Source organism: Zeugodacus cucurbitae, chromosome 6 (assembly GCF_028554725.1).
Source record: "Zeugodacus cucurbitae isolate PBARC_wt_2022May chromosome 6, idZeuCucr1.2, whole genome shotgun sequence".
Lineage (NCBI taxonomy): Eukaryota > Metazoa > Arthropoda > Insecta > Diptera > Tephritidae > Zeugodacus > Zeugodacus cucurbitae.
The window spans coordinates 41,595,349-41,619,605 of NC_071671.1; the positions used below are offsets into that span (position 1 = coordinate 41,595,349).

A 24,257-nucleotide genomic window follows, 5' to 3' on the forward strand; every position below is an offset into this window, starting at 1 on the left:
GGTTTAGCCCAATTATTCGTTAAATTTATTTCCCTAACAAAGATATAATATAATAATTTCTATTTTCTCGAACAAAACGTCGAACACAAAATTTTAATACGAACCAACTGCCACCAACGATGAAAATTTTGGTGCTTTATGACACAAAATGATTTTTTGTCCATTTTGTTTAAAATTTTCAAATAACAACACTCGAAAAGTGAAATCTTGCGAACCAATTGCCCAACAGCTACTATTTATACATTTGTATTTTTAAGGTTAGGTCTATATTATTTGCGGGATATTTTGTTTTCGATCATCCTAAATTTAGAATGTTTCATGCTCTTACTTTAGTTTTGATTCTCTTATTATGATCAAAACATGGTCATATCGACATACTTTTTCCGAAGTGTTATCCATTATCTATTCTGGCTTGTTTAAATGCATTTAGTTCTTCAGAAGGTCTATCAGGCTCAGCGTTTTGGGGTGCCGAGTTGCGTACAAATAATTGGGTCGGATTGATGTTAGTCTCTTTGGAAATTGACAAAATATTCGATGGTAATAAGCTCCTTCCAAAGTCAGTCAATATTAACATACATCTTCAGATATTATAATATATTAAAAAATTCTTATAAAGTGATTTATTTATGCAGTGTATCACAAGTGCACAAACAACGAATCAGTATTTAAATGATAAGTTGAACCAAATATGAGACAGCACTAAATATAGGAGCGAACTAAGCTCACGACGTTGTTGTCTTGTTGAGTACCTTTTACGTAAGCACTTGTTGAGACATTGACTTAAGCATAATTTGCTGTAAAAATTACATACAGTGAACCAAAAAAAAACTTGTACATAGACTTTGACTTTGACTTTGATGTTACTTAACTCATAAACTAATTAAGAAATTGGCATGCGTCCAAAAGTGAGATAAAGTGCGTTTTATTAGTTATTTGGATGTAAATAAAATTTATTTAAAACAAGCAAGGAAGAGCTAAGTTCGGGTGTCACCGAACATTTTATACTCTCGCAATTTATTTATTTAATATTTCTTCAAAATAACTGAGAGACTTACCTATATTTTTAGTAAAAAATTTGTTAGAAGCACTAATGTCCTAATATTCGATATATAGGGTCTTGAAAACTTATGGACCGATTTCGATGATTTTTAGAAGGCGATGCCACTCTTTAAATGCAGTATTTTTGCAGAGTTCTATTACGATATCTTCACTAGTGCTTACTTTATATATTGTAAAGTAAATGATCCAGATCGACTTCAAATTTCTGGTATATGGGAAGTAGGCGTGGTTGTGAACCGATTTGGACTATTTTCACAACATAACATCGGGAAGCTAGGAAGATATTATGACCCGAATTTCCTTGAAATTGGTCGAGTAGTTTGGAGATATGGTTTTTGGCCCATAATTGGGCGGAACCACGCCCATTTGAAATTTTGTATACCATTTTGAGTGCAGCTCTTCTGTACCTTCTTTATAATGGCATTTAAGGTTTCTGGTATTTGAATGAATTAAAGCATTTTTAGTAGTTTTCAACATAACCTTTGTATGGGAGGTGGGCGTGGCTATAATCCGATTTCCTCCATTTTTGGAATGTATAAGATAGTACCTAAAAGAAACGACTCTAGAAAGTTTCCTTGATATAGCTCTATTAGTTCACGAGATATGTACAAAAAACTTTGTAGGGCGGTGCACGCCCACTTCCCTATGGCTCAGTTATAGCTCATTACATTTTGCGATCGTGGCAGTGGTCCGATTACAGACATCTTCGAACTTAATCTTCTTATGGTGCCAAAAAATACATATCCAAGTTTCATCAAGATATCTCAATTTTTACTCAAGTTACAGCTTGCACGGACGGACGGACAGACATACATCCGGATTTGAACTTTACTCGTCACCCTGTTCATTTTAATATATATAATTTTATATATAACTCGTTTAGTTTTAGGACTTACAACAAACCGTTATGTGAACAAAACTATAATATTCCTTTTAGCAACTTTGTTGCGAGAGTATAAAAATAAGGTTAAGACTGCTCGTCAGGAGATATGGACAAATATACCTCTCGAACTTACACAAAATTTATTGCATTCGATTGTTGGAAGATGCTTTGAAAAACGCTAAATGTGCCCAAACAAAGCCTTAATTTTTCTTAAACAACTTTGTAATATTCATCAAGCAAACTGTACTAGTTTTTTTGGCTTCCGAAATCGGAGTTATTTTATATTTTTAACTTTTCGGAGAAAACCTAATCTTTTTTAATTTTATTTACTTTTTAATAACTATTAAAACGCACTTAATCTCACTTTTGGTTTCAATTAAATATCTTAATTAGTTTAAGAGATAAGTAACTTTAAAATCAAAATAATTCTCTGTTCAAGTTTTTGTTTGGTTCACTGTACATATACATATGTTTGTGGATTGCTTACACATATGTACGAGGTTATACAATTTTAATTAATTTTTAGAAATTTTAATCACAGGTAAGATAATATGTTCAGTAAAGAATACCGAAATAATGATTTTGATCTATGTAATAAAATCCTACTAATTTTGATAAAAAACGTTTTCAACAGAACATTATTAAATCCCAAAGTTTGCCGATTTATAGTTTGCTAGAAAAGTTTGGACAACATTTACAGGCGAGTTTTTCCTGATCATTCAGTTTTTTTCGAAGCTCGTATCCTTTGTCGGTTGACGAATAATTTTTGCCTGGCTGAGTCCTGAATTCTGATTTTCTGATCGATTTGGAGTCTTTGACACAGTCAGTTCGGCACTCTGTAGAATGGCCAAAGGCAAGTTTGGATACTGGGTAATGTGTTTGGTCTTGGTTGTAATGCCTTTTGTTTGAGTCAAACAAAAAAACACACAATTACATAATCATTTGCTTTGGTCCAAATCATAATATATAGTATTATATGTACCATAACATAAACAAAAATCATCTTGTGTGACATGTGTAATTATAATTTAGACAACACAACAAAAGAAAATATTACAGTTTTTAATGCAAAGTAAATGAGGTTTAAGTCCGATTATCTGTAGGAAATTCCATCACGAACTGACCTTAATTCTGTAAATTTCAGTTATTTTATGAAAGAATTAATCAGAATTTTGAATTCGATCAAACTTCGTATGCATGAGCATAAATACTTATTTCTTTAAAAGTGCACTCATATACGCGATGTTTTAACTCTTGAAACCCATTTCATCTGTCTATCAGTTTGTCTCTCTGTTTGTTCGCCTCGTTGTGCATACCGTTAACTGACTTTTCCCGGGTATGTAAAACGCGTGGCATTACAAATTTCATCTGCAGATTAACATGATGAACAGATGAGCAGATGTGCTTATCCCCAACGAAGCGCAAACGCGGAGGAAAAGTATATGACACGCTGGTTGCTCGCGATAAAATCTCCGGCTAGAGCATTATGACATTTAAGGTTTTTTGGCCTAAATTAAATACTTAACCGTCCTCATTTGAAAGCGAATACCTATTTATCAATTAGTAGTTTATTTAGGATCAGTTCCCGGGAATCGATTTACTTAGGTATTCATATTTAGCGGAAATAATGAGATCTGCGACCACGTCTAAAATCAATGCTAGTTCTTAGACCGCTGGCCTAACTTCTCTGGAAAAGTATGTACACTAGAGAATCAAGTCCAAAGAAAAAAATAAATAATCGAAATTAGTTTAATTTCTCCTAAAATAGACACATTTTGGTCTATAACTAACATATATCGGTCTAACAAGGATTTGAAGGTTCCCCAGGCGCTTCGTACTGTCTAATTTTAAGTTTCGTTTTGTCAGGACTCGGTAATATAAGGTCGGTTCAGTTTTAAGAAAGAAGTTTCATAGACAAGCATTCAGATGCCATTTTAAGTGCAACTAGTCCATATTCTATTTGTAAGTACAGCTTTTCGAAAACGTCTAAAGATTGCACCACACACATGTCTGCGCATTCTTTCATGTCCTGTCCGCTGCAAATGGCTATTGCACAAGCACATCCTTTATGTCCTGCCAGATATAGTACGTATATAACACTTATGCAGACATGTGTCTGTCTGTTTGTAGTTGTTGTGAATGTGAATGGTGGCCGCCACTCAGAAAGTAGCTGATGCAGCTGCTGACGCTGTAATCTGCTGGCATCCCCTGAGTCAACAGCATTAAAAAATCTGAAAATCAGTCAAACTAAATGATTAAAATATGATTTTATAAGTGGATATTTGCTGCCAGATACAAGTGTGTGTATGTAAATGCTTTGTTTTTTTGTACGTTCGCGCTTGGCAGTAAGAAATTAATTAAATTTTCTCTTTGTATATAAATACATACATACATACGTACAAAATTATTTACTGTTGCGTAACGAAAGAATGCGGAAATTGTTGGAGTGCTCAATAAGAAGTCAGCTGCACAGTGTGCGTATTATGATGAAATATGTGTTTTTCGAGGTCGAACACATGAAGTGAACTTTATTTGCAAACAGGTGGCAACACTTTAAGAAATATGCAGACTTCACTAGAACACTTCTTGCTTTCCAAAAAGCAATATAAAAATTCCTACATACAGTAATGTATGAAATATTTTTTCAGAAAATTTTTGTCCTACAGTTTCTTTTATTTCTTAAACTAATGAACAAAACTTACTAAATACTACTAAAGTTATAACTAAATTTAACATTTTTTAACTACCTAAAAATGTAGTATTTTCTTACAACTACTTAATTAATAGTTCCGAAGCATATCAACTTCATATGGACTCCCCCACCACATTCCCTTCATATTGACCCAAATAATGCCTTCGCCTCCTTTCGCAGCAACTTGCCGTTAGTATTATGTGGCAGTTCATCTACGAAAATTACACCCGCGTGCAGTTGCTTATAGAACGCCGGAATTCGCTGAGCCACATGTTCCCTGACTTGTTGATCCGTTAGTTCGGCATCCTTACGTTTCACTATAACGGCACCGGCCGCATCTCCGTGATTTTCGTCATACACGCCTACCACGCATACGTCCGCCACATCGGGCAGCTCACTGATCACTTGCTCGATCTCACCAGGCCAGTATTGCATGCCCTGATATTTGATTATGTCCTTTTTGCGATCGACAATGTAAAGGAAGTTATTGTCATCAAAGTAGCCAAGATCACCGGTGTGAAACCAGCCCAGCGAGTCTTGGAAGCGTTGCGTTTCGATGGGCTTGCCATAGTAACCATTCCATATACGTCCAGTTTTTATATAAATCTCGCCGACTTCATTCGGCGGCAGATTCTTGCCTTGCTCATCGACAATTCTCGCATGCATACCGGGCACCAACTTACCCACCGATGAGTGAAACTGATAGCCTAAGTTAAATGAGATACCACCAATTTCGGTTAGTCCGTAACCAAAGGTAATTATACTATTCTTGACAATGCTTTGTAGACGTTGTATGATGGGTAGACTTACGCTGCCTCCACCGATGCCGAAAGAGCGAATTGTGCTCAAATTCTCGGCGGTGGCTGTGGGACAAGCCACCAGTTGTGCGACGTGACGTGGCGCAGCGCCGACGTTGTTGATATTGTATTTCTTCACTAATTCGACAAAATATTCCGGGGTGTAGTCGCGATTCGTTATAACGCGCTTGCAGCTGGAGGTGCATGTGATAACGGTGTATAACAAACCAGTAAACCAGTCTATACTGCTATTGGTGAAAACCACATCCTCACTGGTCACAAAACTACAGGAGAGAGATAAGAGAAGAAGAGTAAAATAAAAAATGCACGGACGGAAATTTTAACTGTTTTCAACTTACATATTATCTATCTGCAGCGCATAATTCGATATACACACACATTTGGGTGGGCCAGTGGTGCCGGAGGAGCACAGTATCGCCACAGTCTGTTCACCACCCAATGCTAGTTGTTCAGGCCTTAAGAAGGATAATGTGCACAAGTTATTATATGCGTAAGATTCAAGATTTTGGTATTTACTCACTGATAGAAAAATTCAGTTTTTGTTGGCAGCAAGAGGTCTTCAATTCTTGCCACGCCCTCAATATGGTTGGTTAGTGTGTAGAATAACGGTTTCAGTGAACGTGTCGCTTCGTAGACTTTCTCATAAAATTCGCCATCACAAAAAATTACTTTGGGTTCCGTGGTACTGAACACATTTTCAATAGTCTCTGGAATATTAAAGAATACTGACACAATACAATATTAAGAAATCAGAGAGGACTCGTAGTAGAAAAGTGGACAGTTGAATTCAATAAAAGAGAATATGTGGATATAGGTAGATTGGTCCTTTGGTATTCTATCTCTATTTGATTTTTGCCAATCTATTTAAGTCATATTGTTCGTTTTCGTATTTCGGATCGAAGATAGCTAATAAAAATATAAGTGTTAAATACTGTCACATATATGTAAATTCATGAATTTAGTTAGATATAAGTAATTACATACTCGTATCGTATACAGGATTGACGGCATGGAACGGGGTACAGTTCATGAAACAACTAACAGCCACAGAAGTCAAATAAGTGCTGTTCTTGGCAACAATACCGATCACATCATCATGGCGTAGATGCATTTTCTTGAAATGCTGAGCCAAGCGTATAGACCAGGTGAGCGTCTCCCCATTGGTTACCTCACGTCCGTCGTTATCGGAAACCTGTTGGGGGGAGGGGAAAGAAAGCTTAACAATTATAAATACTAGATATTAAAGTATGGGTTATAAACTCTTTCAGACTATAAATTGGCAATGTGGAAAACGTTCGTACTTAAATAGAAGATTAAATAACACGGAAGTCTCTTCTTGATCATTTCCTGATTATATTCTATCAGAGGGTGTGTCGGGTTAAACATGTTTTCTGTGAATGCCTAAAAGTATGCAACATATCAAGGGAAAATGGAGATTTTAATCTGATCGGATTCTTTTGTTCCGATCACTGAGCGCAGTTAAAAATAATATTAATAAGATATTTAAAAAAATCTAGCGATGTATTTCTAAAATTTAAAATATAATCCGAATAGCTTAAGGTTCTGAGATCGTGAAGGTTTCCCCTGCGATATCGTGTCGGGGCTTTTATCTACTTGAAGTTCTCAAAATGGAATTTCAAAAGATAATCGCTATTATCCACATTATATACTGTCGACTGCTGTCTGCCTTAACAACAAACACACATTGGCTATAAAACTGTTGTCAGCTATTCAAAGCGTGAGTGAGATCTAAAATGTTCTTGATTCAGTGAAGATGACATAAATCTTTGTATTGCGAAATGCATTTCCCAACTCACTTTAGTTATTTTAATGAATTATTTAAAATAAAAGGGTTATCTAATCATAAAAAGAAATTTTTCCGTGCCTGCTTTTCAAGTGTTTTAGATAAGATTCTATATGCAACAATGACAAGCAAAGAAAGTTCTGACGAAACATTTCCTTAATTAAATATTTGTTATTATGTTGATATCAAAATAACTTCTGCTGTGAGGCTTGCTTCTAATTAGTTTATTTTAGATACATTGTTTAGTATTCATAATATACAGTCAACCTTTCGAAAAGATTCAAAAAACATTGAAGAATCTCATATATGGAACGATATACTCGTACAAATAGGGTAAAATACAGATAATAACTTCAAAAATAGGTGCGGTTTGGAATGGCACAATTATACCTCTTGAAACTCGGGCACCACATCTGGCTAAAATTGGTCGAGTAGTATTCGCCCTAATGTATTTTTATTAGTTTCGGTTAATATTTTCACTTATTGAGAGTGTAAATTCTGTTTGTACCGCTGAACAGTGCTGATTCACGTTTCAGGAAATATTTTTTTTGCTAAATTTACAGTTTTAATTAATCTTAAAAGGCCACTAGATTGTAAAATTAGCATTTCTATATTAGAAGTTTACAAAAATGGTCGCCATTACTTGTCGAGTGTTGATCATGTTTATAAATTAATTTAACAATAAATTTTAGATTTTAATCGAAATACATTCAATATCTTCAATTCACTTCAAATAATCGCATATGGCAACAAACAGTTTTAAATTAATTAAATATAAAAAATACTATAGGATCAGAGCTCTCATCGCGTGATTATTTAATTTTAATTTGCAACATCACCAATTTCACTTTTAAATGGTATCACTTTCACTTAGTATTCACCGATTTATGGTTAAATGTCATATATTTCTGATTTATAAATTTATTGCAATTATTTTTATTGTTCCCACCTGACAAACTTTTTTCGGACAATTCCTCAGTGTGTTGTATATAACTTTGCCCAGCGAACAATCGAAATCGTAAATCAGCGGACGTTTGTCGCCACTCCACACACGCGCGTGTTTATCGTAGGAGCCTTTCAGAAAATCCATGATACAACGTTCAGCTTCTAGTTTATCAACAATTAACTGTTGCGTCGGTGTGCTGTGGCAACAATTAGCGGTTTGAGAGCTGGCGAAATTTTGCAAACCTTTAAATACTACACGTTTTGGGTACTCACGTTCGAAAATTTCTCCTGATAAGCAGAAAACACTTGAAAATAGTATAATGCATACATATAAATCAATAAAATCACAAATATGCGATCATAACATGAGTTGACAAATTAAACAATATCACACGAGTATAACCTGTTAATGGATTTGATACAAACATACAGTTAGCCAAGTTACTGATCAGTTGTATTGTTCGCCAAACATTTTCGGCAATGCCGAATTTCTTTTAATAATTCCAAAAGGAATTGGAGATTAAACCTTATATATATAAATAAATTTAATCATTTAATATTTAAGTTGATTTTAGAGGTACATATATAATTTCTTAGAAGAATAGCTATCAAAATATCTGTCAAAGTTGTGACACATATTTGACATTTCTGTTCTAAATTATTATTTTTACTGCGAAATAATCTTGAAGTTTAAAGGGAAACATTTTCTGGAAAGATTCTTCAAACTCCGATGCATTCAGAAAAAGTCTTTTGAAGCTTGCATATGGATAACATTATTAACCACCATATTAATAAATCTGAAGATGGAACAAACTTTACTGACAATAACAATATGTATGTGATTGGCGTTGCAACCGTTTAGCCGGTTATAGCCGAATCGACGATAGTGCGCCACTTCCCTCTCTCCTTCGCAGTTCGGCGCCAGTTGGAGATCCCAAGTGTAACCAGGTCGCTCTCCACTTGGTCCCTCCAACGGCTTCTTCCGGCGGGTACTGCACCGAACACTTTCAGAGCTGGAGTGTTTTCGTCCATTCGGACAACATGACCTAGCCAGCGTAGCCGCTGTCTTTTTATTCGCTGAACTATGTCAATGTCGTCGTATAACTCGTACAGCTCATCGTTCCATCGTCTGCGGTATTCGCCGTTGCCAATGTTCTGAGGACCATAAATCTTCTGCAAAACCTTTCTCTCGAAAACTCCTAGTGCCGTCTCATCTGATGTTGACATCGTCCAAGCTTCTGCACCGTAAAGCAGGACGGGAATGATAAGCGACTTGTAGAGCTTGATTTTGGTTCGTCGAGAAAGAACTTTACTGTTCAATTGCTTACTCAGTCCAAAGTAGCACCTGTTGGCAAGAGTTATTCTGCGCTGGATTTCGAGGCTGACATTGTTCGTGTTGTTGATGCTGGTTCCCAGGTATACGAAATTATCTACGACCTCGAAGTTATGACTGTCAACAGTGACGTGGGAGCCAAGACGCGAATGCGCCGACTGTTTGTTTGATGACAGGAGATATTTCGTCTTGTCCTCATTCACCTCCAGACCCATTCGCTTCGCCTCCTTATCCATGCGGGAAAAAGCAGAACAAACGGCGCGGTTGTTGCTTCCGATGATATCAATATCATCGGGGATACCAAATTCAGACATCGCGGCATAAAGGCAGCTTCTTTTCGTGCTGTCGAAAGCTGCTTTAAAATCGACAAAAAGGTGGTGTGTGTCGATCCTCTTTTCACGGGTCTTCTCCAAGATTTGGCGCATGGTGAAGATCTGGAGGATGGGATCATGTGTAGAAGGTCACGCAAGTGAGGAAAGTTTTTGATTGTCATTCACTTGGGAGTGGCCAGAAACGATTCTTCTCCACATGGTTCAAGCAGCTCACGACTTCCGGTTTTAGACCAAGTATCCTCTGGGTAGCCAACAGACATTCGTTTGAAGGCGAGCTAAAGTGAGAAGGCGAAGCCCGCTTATGCGGTTGTGCGTAGGGTTTGGGACCCACTACATAAAAACACCCCCCAATGAAAAATCTACGAAAGCCTCGGACAATAACAATAACTGACAGTAACAATTCGTTACTTTACAGTTCCTCAAGATTAATCACCTAAATACAAAACCGTTCCAATATAATGATGTAATAGGACATCCGCAAGTGAAACCATCAAGTTCAAGGCAATATTTTTTAAGAAAACCTGTCCCGAACAGTCGACTTGGCTTTGTTTTAAATTCTCCAATTTTGTGGGCTTAATGATATGAAGTCTTCATATTTTATATATGGCCAGTTGCTTGAGTCACTGTTTTTATAAGAATACTAGATAGAAATGTGAATACTTGCGGTCAACACCTGTTGATGCAAGTACATATGTATATGTAGGGATCTTATCAATACCATGATTGTAATTGAATACACTTAGTGACATAACGTTACTTTGTACTACAATGTGGAAGCTATTGAGTTCTCTGCTTAGACACTTCTAGTATAAAAGGGGAAGAAATCCAGTACGGTCTACTAGTATACGTAAAACCACCTTATAACTTTAATAGTGTATGAAAAGCTGCTAGATATTAAGAAACTTATAGAGAGACAGTAACTACATTGGTACTTCATTTACTCTATTGTCATTATGATATATGGGATGTAAATATTGGATTTAGATTAAGGATATAAAAAGAATGTAAGATTATAAGAGATTGCACAAAATAGTAGGCGGTGCCACACCCATTGTGCAATTTATATACCGTGTCACATATAATTCTGCTGTACTCTAAATATTTAAGATCAAATTTAATGTTTGCAACGTTTTCTGGTGTTTGGTAGGTGGGCGTGGATATTATCCGATTTCACCCCATCACAATTTGTTAAAAAAATCCAAAAAAAAAAACACAACAAACTGTTAGGTGAACCATATTATTATACCCTGAGCAACATGTTACTAGAGTAAGTATTTGCATGACGTAAATTAAGTTTGTCCGATAGCAAATGGGTATTGAAGAATCAACGTAATGATAAGATGTTTGGCAAACATCAGCTTGCAAAATGTAGTGGTGTGTGTGTATCTTTAAATATTTTGGTTTTTCAATCCACCAAACTTTAAATGTTTGATAGCTTATCTCTTGCACTCGCTAGGCGAATGAACGCTACCGCATAGACGTAGACACACATATTAGGGTACAGATATTAAGACTCTTGAAAACATGCCGCTATTTTTCTTGATATAAACAGGATAGAATTCTGGTCATATGTTAAAATAATGATTAGAATCACGAGATAATTTCATCTAGTCAGGCTTGTTAGTATAATGACTAGCTCGTGTTTAAAGTGAGATGTTTTGATAAAGCTTTGTACACGTGTTTCATCACGCCATATACATACATATACTCTGTTATCAATTACAGGTATATTTTCTACTTGACCAGCAGACCCGGCAGCTTTAACTAAATTAGCTTTTTTGAGAGTTGCCATTGTCTGCAGAGGTTGTTTGATTCATATCTTCATTTCGCCTCCTATAATGAACATATGTATTAATTTCATTATGACAGACAATAAGAAACATGCCATACAATTGCTCTATAACAAATACTAATTTCGAACGTCACATTTTATTTTTATTTTTTGCTGACATCTCCAAATTTTGCAGACTACTTAAAATTCTGATATTACTGAAAACACCAGCCGATGACGTGTTACGAGCACAGACGAGTTTTGTATTGATCGTAATATTTATAGTGCATGAGAAAGCAGGCGTTTGATAAAAATAGCAGGCACGTATTTTTGATTTAGAGATAGAGATACTCATACTTTGTATATTGTTCCAATTGGTAACGCACGCTTACTTTTTGAAAATTCCAAATTGCATTGAGAAGTATACATTTCTACTCAAGTTATCGCTTGAACAGCGGAGAGATGGACTGACAGGCTTCGGAATTCAACTCGTCTCGTCATATTGATCAATTTGATATATAACATATCTAACTCGTTTAGTTTTTGGACTTATAATCTACTGTGATGTGAACAAAATTATTATACTCTGCGTGATATGATTGGAGGGTATAAGCATTTTTCTGCAATTCATCTGGTTAAAGCACGCCTGTAGATAAATCAAAAAAATGTTAACTTTATTGCAGAATTTATTATTAGTCGTTCATTTTTAGCCTAATTACAGGGGATATTCCGATTAATACGAGGGTGGTCCGATTTTAGAAAAATTGCGATTTATTCCATATAGTAAAGCCATGTGTCCGCGCGCCACGTATCCCTCCTTCTGGCAGTTTGCCGTCAATTGGTTATACTAAGCGAAGCCAGGTCCCTCTCCACCTGGTCCTTCCATCGGAGTGTAGGTCTCCCTCTCCCTCGGCTTCCACCAGCGGGTACTGCATCGAATACTTTCAGAGCTGGAGCACTTTCATCCATTCGAACAACATAACCTAGCCAGCGTAGCCACTGTTTTTTTATTCGCTGGAGCATGTCTATGTCGTCGAATAACACATACAGCTCATCGTTCTATCGTCTGCGGTATTTGCCGTTGCCAATGTTTAAGGGACCATAAATCTTCTGCAAAACCTTTCTCTCGAAAACTCCTAGTGCCGTCTCATCGGATGTTGACATCGTCCACGCTTCTGCACCGTAAAGTAGGACGGGAATGATGAGAGACTTGTAGAGTTTGGTTTTTGTTCGTCGAGAGAGGACTTTACTTTTCAATTGCCTACTCCGTCCAAAGTAGCACCTGTTGGCAAGAGTGATTCTGCGTTGGATTTCCAGGCTGACATTGTTATTGCTGTTAATGCTGGTTCCCAGGTAGACGAAATTATCTACAACTTCAAAGTTATGACTGTCAACAGTGATGTGGGAGTCAAGCCGCGAATGCCTGACTGTTTGTTTGATGACAGGAGATATTTCGTCTTGTCCTCGTTCCCCACCAGATCCATTCGCTTCGCTTCCTTATCCAGGCGGGAAAAAGCAGGACTAACGGCTCGGGTGTTGTTTCCAATGATATCGATATCATCGGCGTACGCCAGTAGCTGTACACTCTTATACAAAAATACCACCCTGGGGTTTGGTGGATATATTTTTCGTCAACAACTTCGAAATTACTAAAAAACGTATTTGGATTGCGCTTGATCAGCTTCAAACACAACTTTGAAGTGGTCTCGTTCCTCTTGTCCGAATTGAGAAACGCCGTACTCATTCGGCCGACAACTTCCTCATACCCAATACATCATGTTCATAGCAGAATGTGTCATAAGCAATTGGATATTTGCTCAAAATACACCAGAAGTTCATTAGCCACTCTCTTGAATTGGACTTTGACCATCCTGAAGTCCCAAACGGCAGTAAACAGTGGTTTTCGAAAATCGTTACAGATCTTGCGATAAGATTAGTTCATTAACTGCTTGTCATTTATACACACTTATATTTTTTCATTGTTAAATGCGCATGAATGAATTCTTAAGAAGCGAGTAATCTTATCGCTGGACTACTTAGCAATTAAAAATGTATTTAGAAGTAAAATCAATTTATTATCTAATACTTGTAAAAATATATATATTTATTTACTGTTATTTATTAATGGCTATGGCTAAATTCAAAAATGAATGAATTCTGTTTCTGAGATGTTTAAGTGGAAAAAAACCAAAATTGACACTAAGAATTAATATTTGATAGTATATACGGATTATCTTAAGTGTTGTCTTTTGTCGACACTTATAAATATTGTTCAACACATGTTCTTCGGACAACCGGAGGCGACTTGAAACTAAATAGAACGCACAACTTGTATAAATAGGAATATTTAAATATAAGAGAGAATTCAAACCAAGCGATGTCGGGTATGTTTTGTATGATAGAAATAAACTTATTTTAGGCACTCATAGAATATATAAGGAGTACCTGAAGTCCACTAAAATAATGTGAATATAAATATAATTATATATAGTATATGAGGGTTGGGGTAATCATTGGACGGATTCTTCTAGCACGAAGATACATTATATCCGAGATTATACGCATAGTTAAGTTTTGCATATAATCTTACATAATAACCGATATGTACATATGTATTTAATTGGCGTAGGCAACGTTTACGTGTTTATAGCCAATGCATTGGTCTCATTTCCTCGCTCTTTACCTGATCTTTTCAACGTAGGCTTCCTCTCCCTCTGTTTTTTTCTTCTCTGAACTATGTCAATATCGTCGATTAACTCGTACATCTCATCGTTCTATCGACTGCGGTATCCGCCGTGGCTCGTTTCATTGGATGTCGACATCGTCTATGCTTCTGCACCATAAATCAGGACGGGAATAATGAGTGACTTGTTGAGTTTGGTTCGTTGAAAGAGCACAAACCAAACCGCACAACATCAGTGCAGTGGGTGCTGAAGATCGGGTATTATATATAAAAGACGTATCTCCTTTAATTCAAATTAATTTAAGCATTCCGATAGGTCTCAAACAATTTCTTTCGACATTCATAATAAAAGTAACGGGTGATTTTTTTGAGGTTAGGATTTTCATGCATTAGTATTTGACAGATCACGTGGGATTTCAGACATGGTGTCAAAGAGAAAGATGCTCAGTATGCTTTGACATTTCATCATGAATAGACTTACTAACGAGCAACGCTTGCAAATCATTGAATTTTATTACCAAAATCAGTGTTCGGTTCGAAATGTGTTTATCGACAAATTTTGTTCAGCGATGAGGCTCATTTCTGGTTGAATGGCTACGTAAATAAGCAAAATTGCCGCATTTGGGGTGAAGAGCAACCAGAAGCCGTTCAAGAACTGCCCATGCATCCCGAAAAATGCACTGTTTGGTGTGGTTTGTACGCTGGTGGAATCATTGGACCGTATTTTTTCAAAGATGCTGTTGGACGCAACGTTACGGTGAATGGCGATCGCTATCGTTCGATGCTAACAAACTTTTTGTTGCCAAAAATGGAAGAACTGAACTTGGTTGACATGTGGTTTCAACAAGATGGCGCTACATGCCACACAGCTCGCGATTCTATGGCCATTTTGAGGGAAAACTTCGGAGAACAATTCATCTCAAGAAATGGACCCGTAAGTTGGCCACCAAGATCATGCGATTTAACGCCTTTAGACTATTTTTTGTGGGGCTACGTCAAGTCTAAAGTCTACAGAAATAAGCCAGCAACTATTCCAGCTTTGGAAGACAACATTTCCGAAGAAATTCGGGCTATTCCGGCCGAAATGCTCGAAAAAGTTGCCCAAAATTGGACTTTCCGAATGGACCACCTAAGACGCAGCCGCGGTCAACATTTAAATGAAATTATCTTCAAAAAGTAAATGTCATGAACCAATCTAACGTTTGAAATAAAGAACCGATGAGATTTTGCAAATTTTATGCGTTTTTTTTTTTTTAAATGTTATCAAGCTCTTAAAAAATCACCCTTTATAACAATATCTTCTTCTTCTTGACTGGCCTAGACACCTCTTACGCGGTTATAGCCGAGTCCACAACAGCGCGCCACGCATCTCTCCTTTTGGTAGTTTGGCGCCGATTGGTAATACCAAGCGAAGGCAGGTCCTTCTCCACCTGGTCCTTCCATCAGAGTGGAGGGCTTCCACCAGCGGGTACTGCATCGAACACCTTCAGAGCTGAGGCACTTTCGTTCATTTCGTTCATCATGACCTGGCCAGCGAAGCCGCTGTCTTTTTATTCGCTGAACTATGTCAATGTCTTCGTATAACTCGTACAGCTCATCGTTCCATCGTCTGCGGTATTCGCCGTTGCCTATTTTCTGAGGACCATAAATCTTGCGCAAAATTTTCCTCTCGAAAACTCCTAGTGTCGTCTCATCTGATGTTGACATCGTCCAAGCTTCTGCACCATAAAGCAGGACGGGAATGATAAGGGTAGAGTTTGATTTTGTTTCGTCGATAGAGGACTTTACTTTTCAATTGCCTACTCAGTCCATAGTAACACCTGTTGGCAAGAGTGATTCTGCGTTGGATTTCAAGGCTGACATTATTAGAGGAATTAGGAGAAGTACAGTAATACTTTTTGAAGTATTGCACTGTCCAAACAACCCACTGTAGATCGATGAAGCCGCATTTAATCTTATTGCTGATTAACCACAATCGAATTAATTAATTACTTTGCGAATTGAGTTGTAAGAAACGCGAGCTTGCCGCAGTTGCATATGTTTTCCACTTACGTGTATGAATAAATTAAAAATTAAAACTTTTAATGTTGCTGCAGCCCAATCACTGAGGCAAACACGCAGTGTTTTTATGGCCATACTTTTTTCTCTCTTCCATTTCGTTTGCTGCTTATGAATTTTTTCATTAATTTCTGCCAATAATTATCGACAATCATGGCATTAAAACAGCGCGCACGCTGCTGCAACTGACAATTGAGCAGCAAACCGCTTATCGCCGGCTGCAGCAAGGGACACCGTGTGGTATGCGGTGGCGAACAGTCGCTACAACAGATGTAAACACCACACATATACATACATACATAAATACATGCAAACAAACGCATTAAAGCGCAAAAGCAGTCAATTATAATTGAATTGTTCATTCCTGTGGCTGTGACCCGCTGTTTTACCGAATTCTCCACACCCGACCACAAAATGCCAACAATCAAGCTGCCGACACCCACTTGGGTTTGTGGTGCGCAGTGTTCGCCTCACCTTCTAAGGCAACCTCATTGTTTTACCGAGTTCGTATGCTTTTTAACGCGCTCGGCATCCGTGTTGTGGAATTCTCTTTGTGCGCTGTGTTGTTGTTGCTTTATTCGCTGATTCAATGAAAAATGAAATGTTGCAGCCACCGATCGCCGCCCACCGATAAGTGAAAGCTGAAATCGACGCAAATAAATGAGTTGAGCAAAATGTAATGAATGGAAAATGAAAAATTTTATGACATCACCAGAAACAGTTAAATTAATTAATTAAATATCCAGCTATTCGGATATTCTGCTTCATGCTTTTTGTGATTTCTACGTGTTTGCATTATTGATGCGAGCAATTATTTGCGAAATAAAAGTTGGTTAATGCACACCAAAGGACGTTATCAAAAATATACATATGTATGTATGTATATGTTATTTTTTATTCTACATTCATACCGATATATGTAGTTCCGATGACCAACGTTTTTTTGATCTCAAAGATTGGAAGTTCCTTCAATATCCTAATATGTTAGTACTGTTTCTGCATGCTGTAGCTCTAAAATAACCTAACCTAACCTGGATTATCTGATTTAAAAAAAATGTGAATTATTTTCAAGGATAGGTTAGTGTAGGTATTGAAAATAATTTCGTTTTCAAATGAAATTTTCAACATAAACAAGGGAAGGGCTAAGTTCGGTTGTGACCGAACATTTTATACTCTCGCAATTTATTTATTTAAATTTATTAAGATAACAAACAATTTGACCCACATATTCGTCATGTGTATAGTATTAAGTCCATTGAAAGTTTGAAACCCTAATATTAGGTTAGAAGCACCGAGGTCCTCATGTTCGATATATGGGCATTGAAAACCTATGGTCCGATTTCGGCGATTTTTAGAATGGGTCTGCCACACTATAAACATAGTATTTGTGTAAAGTTCTGTTCCGATATCTTCACTAGTGCTCACTTTATATGTATATTGTAAAGTAAATTATTCAGATCGTCTTCAAAGTTCTGGTATATATGAAGTAGGCGTGGTTGTGAAGCGATTTGACCTATTTTCACAACATATCATTGGGATGTAAGGAAACTATTATAAACCAAATTTCATTGATATTGGTCGAGTAGTTTCGGAGATATGGTTTTTGACCCATAAGTGGGCGGATCCACACCCACTTAAAATTTTGTGTACCAATTTGGGTGGAGCCCTTCTGTACCTTCTTTGTAATGAAATTTAAGATTTCTGGTGTTTTCCGTTACTGAATTAAAGCATTTTTAGTAGTTTTCGACATAATCATTGTATGGGAGGTAGGCGTGGTTATAAACCGATATCCTCCTTTGGACTATATAAGGAAATGACTGAAAAAAACGACTTCTGAGAATTTCTTTGATATAGCTTTAGTAGTTTACGAGATATGTACAAAAAACTTAGTAGGGGGCGGGGCCATGCCCACTTTCCCAAAAAAATTACATTGTTGCGAGAGTATAAAAATAAGTAATATTTTTTAAAAATCTTATTACAGTAGAATCCCGATTATCCGTATCAAATAAAACCAGCGGTATTCCGGATAAACGAAAATTCGGATAATCGGTTTCAAAGCAAATCAAACAATATTTTAATTTCAATAAATGGTTGTTATGTAATGGGTTTTACATGCGTTATTTAGATATAAAAAACACGAGCTTTAACGATAATGAAGTAATATAAAATTTTGGTTGAAAATAATTTGGAATTGACCTTTGACGTAATGAATTCCACCTTTTTAGTGCGACTAAGTTCTTGGTGTGCATCAATTGTAACAACTGTATGTGATCCGATCCGTCTTGCCTTTCAAACAACTTAAAAGCTTCTGGGTGAGATGATACTTGTCCAGTTCTTACTCTACATACTTTTTAACACTATGACGTGACCTTACCAATTCAGGTATATCTCAGAAAATATTTTTCGGATTGACTTAAAATTTCCAGAGAATATATGTACTTAAATATATATATATATATATCGGATAAAAAAAACAACATGATTTTTAAAAATTCTAGCTGCGTATAATGACGAAATATTTCACTAAAACAACGACGGATTGATTTAAAAACGTAGTATACATATTTTTGAAATAGTAGAGAACAGTAGAGAAAAATTCGTAACGCGGGATCACTCAATTGCTCCAAAAAAGTTTCCAAATTCATTTTCTTTACAGTATTTGACCCACTAAATGCACAAACTTTAAAAAGCCAGTGGGTTTACTAAACGTTTAAAATTTTCTGATTTTTTTTAACTACATAGTGAATATTTTATGTCTCTTGAAAGTTAGGTTAAATTCATGTTTGGAGCAAGTGACAACCCTTATGAAAAATATTTATACTCTCGCAACATGTTGCACAGAGCATAATAGTTTTGTTAGCATAGGGTTTGTTTGTACCATCTAAAACAAAACGAGACAATATAAACAATGGGCGTGACACCGCTCACTTATTAGTCAAAAACCTGAGATCAATTTCAATAAAATTTTGTACATGATACTCCCTAATTATGTGTCGTCTGAGATCTGGATACATAATAGCTTATATTATTACCTATAATTACGCTAATTTCGCGTCATATGATATTCGGGATTTCGAGAATAATGTGACTATACAAATACAACATATAAGGAAGTTAAAATGATGTTATGTACTCGTATGTAGTAAATATGTATGTATGTACGTATGTAAGTCGGCCATATTTATGCTTTCACTTATTTTCGATATCACATTGCTTGTAAAATTGCATATAAAGCACAGACGCTTAATGTAATGAGTTTCCATTGTATGCATATTTGCCTCAAAGCCTCACACATATCTATACACTCATACATCCCTAAGTGAGTCGGGACTCGCATCCACATTTCGCAATGAATGCAAAAGCTGACACAGATATGCAATAAAAACAAAAGAAGAGCGCACTGCAAATGCACATATTTGTATGTAAGTATGTTTATTTTATACACGAAGCACACACGGACACACACAAATTATTCACTGCAGACATACACACATACTTACTTCCAACAGCGAATCTGTTTAGCAATAACTCATTCATGTGTGTAATCACTTTGAGCTGCTTCGGCTGCTGCCGCGTCTATTGCAAAACAAAAGGATTAAATTATTTTGCACTTTCTGCTACACATCATGCGTCTCCATTTATTTCTTTATTTTTCCGCTGCGCTGCGTCGAGCTGTCAGTCGCGCTCCATTGTTTGTTTACATCAAAATGTTTGCAAATTACACATCACATCACTATGTACATACGAGTGTAATAGCGGGTGTTCCACTTTGTGTTCTTGTTATTGTTGTTATGGCTGAATGTTGCTTTTCAATTTAATCAAAGTGTTGTGAAACAGGCAGCGAACAGCAGGCGGAACGGAAACAAATCAAATAAATAACAAAATAATAACAGTTCAATTGGCGATAGTTGTTGTTGTTTTGGACTCAGTTGCAGGCCACACAAAGGGAAAATTGACAGGAATTGAACACATATATATATATATATATATATATATACATTATATGTTAAGCGCCATTCAAAGCCTAATATGGGGTGTTCCAATACCAAAACAATTCTAACAACAACAAGTAAGACAAGTAAGGAAGGGCTAAGTTCGGGTGTAACCGAACATTTTATACTCTCGCAATTTATTTATTTAACTTTATTTATATTATAGATAATACACAATTTGACTCACATATTCGTCATATATATTGTATAAAGTCCATTGAAAGTTGGAAACCATAATTTTAGGTTAGAAGCACCGAGGTCCTCGTGTTCGATATATGGGACCTTAAAAACCTATGGTCCAATTTCGGTGATTTTTAGACTGGGGCTGCCACACTATAGACATAGTATTTGTGCAAAGTTCTGCACCGATATCTTCACTAGTGCTTACTTCATATATTTTAATGTAAACGATTCGGTTCGTCTTCAAAGTTCTTGTATACAGGAAGTAGGCGTGGTTGTGCATGGATGTAAAGAAACTATTACAAACCAAGTTTCATTGAAATCGGTCGAGTAGTTCCTGAGATATGGTTTTTGTAAAAAATCTGAGTGCAGCTTTCATCTGCCATTCCTTATGTGAAATTTAGTGTTTCTGACGTTTTTCGTTAATGAGTTAACCCACTTTTAGTAATTTTCAACCTAACTTTTGTATGGGAGGTGAGCGTGGTTATGATCCGATTTCTTCCATTTTTGGACTGCATTAGGAAGTGGCTAAAAAAAACGACTGCAGAAAGTTTGGTTTATATAGCTCTATTGGTTTGCGAGATATGTACAAAAAACTTAGTAGGGGGCGGGACCACGCCCACTTCCCCAAAAAAATTACATCCAAATATGCCCCTTCATAGTGCGATCCTTCATGCCAAATTTTATTTCCATAGCTTTATTTATGGCTTAGTTATGGCACTTTATGTGTTTTCGGTTTTCACCATTTTGTGGGCGTGGCAGTGGTCCGATTTTGCTCATTTTCTCAAGTTACAGCTTGCACAGACGGACGGACGGACAGACAGACATTCGGATTTGAACTCCACTCTTCACCCTGATCACTTTGGTATATATAACCCTATATCTATCTCGTTTAGTTTTGGGTGTTACAAACAACTGTTATGTGAACAAAACTATAATACTCTCTTTAGCAACATTTGTTGCGAGAGTATAAAAATGATAAAATTCCTGAACCCATTTCATTCATTTCCACCACGAAGGTACACTATATACAAGACTATTTGCTCACCTAATTTGGCTAAGATATATCTACGTATTTTCGAAAAACCTATAATTATGGGAACTAGAGGAAGTTATGACCCGATTTTAACAATTTTCGATACAGAGACACAATATTAGAAGAAAAAAAAGATTCTCTCTGAATTAAATTAAAATATCTGAGAGATTTACCGATATTTTCGGTGAAAAATTACCCTTAGGCACTGTGCCCTTCATGTTCGATATCCGGGGCCTTGAAAAGTTATAGACCAATTTCGACAAATATTCAAACAATCTCAAATACAGCATTTGTGCAAAGTTTTATTCCACTATCTTCATTGGCTCCTGATATATATACAGTAGTTTTCCGAAATAACGAATATTCGTTTTAACGAAAACTGCTTATAACGAACAAGCAAATTTGTTACATTGAGTACCTTAAATAACGAACATCGGGGATTTGTAAGTACTCGGTTTAACGAACAACATGAAGAAGACATATGAAGAAAGAGGAAAAAATCAAATATCATTCATCGAAGAATAATTAAAAGTATAACTTGAATAAAATTCAAAAGAAATGTGCAAATTGAAAAAATTGTTGAATTTTACAAAAAAGCTTAAAATCATTGATCAGCACCAAATAGAAGTATAAGTGTCAGAATTGGTCCATTTTGGAAGAATTTAGCTGATATGAGTTGCTTTGTTGGTTTTTCATGTTTTAACAAATAATTAATAAAACAATTTATTAAACTGCAATTTACGGAGATTTAACTAATTTTTATTGAAAAACATACCTCTAAGTGAGTACTCGAATTAACGAAAAATTCGATATAACGAACATGCCTGACAATTAATGTGTTCGTTATTTCGGAAAACTACTGTATGGAATATTTCAGATGGAATTCAAAATTGTATTATATAGGAATTAGGCGTGGGTGAAAAACGGAGTTCGACCATTTTCCATGATTAATATCAGCAGGTCAAAAATATATTATGAACCGGTTTCCAAATTTCGATATGGTTTTTGACCCAAAAGGTGGCACCATGTACCATTTAAAAAAATTTAGTGAATCTTTTATCTGTCATTTCTTCTATAAAATGTAGTGTTTCTGACGTTTTTCGTTAGTAAGTTAACACAACTTTGGTAATTTTAATATGTATAAATTTTGTATGGTTTCATCCATTTTAACGGCCCTGAATCCCCAGATATTTGAAATCACAAATGGTCTGTAAGACCCTGTATATGCACAAATGGAGCTAAGTATATTGTTATTTTGGTACATTTAGCAACAGTTTAGCCATTCGACTTTACACACATTCTACTCGTATCTGTGAAAGCGCGAATTAAGTTTATTTTCCATTTATTTGTGTGTTTATTTTGTTGATTTCACCATTTTAATTTAAGGCGCCTGGTGTGGAGTGGCATCGTGTGCACTTGTTTGGCATTAATGTACTTTACGGTATTTTTAATTTGTTAAATTGCTTTAATTAGCTGCATATTGTGTGCTATACGAAAATAAGCGTTTATATGTTTTCTCAGTTGTTGATACCATCCGCTCTCGGTATTTGCAATTATTTTATTTACTTATTTTAATTGTTTTAATTCTCATAATATATAATTGTTTTTAGGGATACCTGCGGGAAAAACGCTTAACGCCTTATAACGCCGTAGGTTATGTTAGGTATGAAACTCTCTTAGTCAGGATCACTCCCTCTTTATTGAATAGTATGAAGAAGAAGAAGAAAGTGATTAGATAATCCCAATTAGCCATATTACAAGCTGCTTCTAAAGCTAGCATCCGGCAAGGTTATTTTAACAGCGTGGATCCCGATGAAACATTGCCCGCTACGACTAGGGAGAAATGAACTTTGGCCAGGACCTTTTTCGAATCTCCCCAAGCCGCAAAGATCTAGTGACTGCGTAAGTGCTGGCGCTTGCCCAGCTCAGCTGAGGCCGAACTGTTCTGTAGTGAACTACAATAGGACCGTGCGCCTAGTGAGTTTCATGCCACCGCTGTGGCCAAGCACGATGCCACTGATAGTAAAGATAAGCATAACGCCGTAACATTATTAAATTTGTTTTACGGTTGCTTTGTAAAACCTTACCACGATTTGCTTGGCGCCATAAGAAGTTTGGTGTTGCAGATGTATAAATTTGATTAAATGTTATACTTAAATATATAATATATGTACATATAGAAAGGATTGGTATTGTATTTGTAGAGTGATTTGAAAGTAAAATAAAATATCTTATTGCATTTGATTTATTATATTACAAGAATATCAATATGATGTGAAGCTAAACATGAAGAACAAACTACCTAATGTAAGGATTTTCAAAGTTATGATCGGCTTTTAGACAACAGTCAACAAGTGAGACATCTTAACAAGACTACGTTATATACTTAGTATATACTAGATATAATGTTTTTTGTTATTTTGGTGGACTTTATGCTGAATATACGGACCCCATTTACATATATGTACATATGAAGTTATTTTTCTAAATTTCTCGGCGACATTTTTCAATTTTTTTCGTAAAATCCTTGGACAAAAACCCAAATTTAATTATTTTCCACCGTCCAAATTCTAATTTAAGTTTTTAACTAAAGTCGCATTTTATAATTTCACTTGAGATGATCCTGCTAGGAGTTATACTGTCCGAGGGTTCCACAGAATTGACGTCACAA

At 36.1% G+C, this 24,257-nt stretch overlaps 1 protein-coding gene across 2 annotated transcripts; it reads right to left on the reverse strand.

Annotated features, from left to right (window-relative positions):
• Window positions 1-4,468: 4,468 nt before the first annotated feature.
• Window positions 4,469-8,432, reverse strand: LOC105215233 (uncharacterized). Of its 2 annotated transcripts, none has more exons than XM_054234256.1 (5): window positions 8,206-8,432; window positions 6,437-6,644; window positions 5,973-6,177; window positions 5,791-5,907; window positions 4,469-5,715 (listed from the first exon to the last, which is right to left on the reverse strand). In XM_054234256.1, the coding sequence occupies exons 1-5, from the start codon at window positions 8,344-8,346 to the stop codon at window positions 4,776-4,778; spliced, it is 1,611 nt and encodes a 536-aa protein (XP_054090231.1). In that variant the 5' UTR covers window positions 8,347-8,432; the 3' UTR covers window positions 4,469-4,775. The 2 variants fall into 2 exon arrangements, with proteins under 2 accessions (XP_054090231.1, XP_011187341.1); XM_011189039.3 differs by having other exon boundaries at window positions 4,475-5,715; window positions 5,973-6,159.
• Window positions 8,433-24,257: the final 15,825 nt, after the last annotated feature.

Coding starts and splice junctions, on each gene's coding strand:
- LOC105215233 (XM_054234256.1), bottom strand. CDS start 8,346: ATGGATTTTCTGAAAGGCTCCTACGATAAACACGCGCGTGTGTGGAGT. Junction 6,645..8,205: donor GTCCGAAAAAAGTTTGTCAG/GTGGGAACAATA, acceptor TCCCCCCAACAG/GTTTCCGATAACGACGGACG. Junction 5,908..5,972: donor AAAACTGAATTTTTCTATCA/GTGAGTAAATAC, acceptor ATCCTTCTTAAG/GCCTGAACAACTAGCATTGG.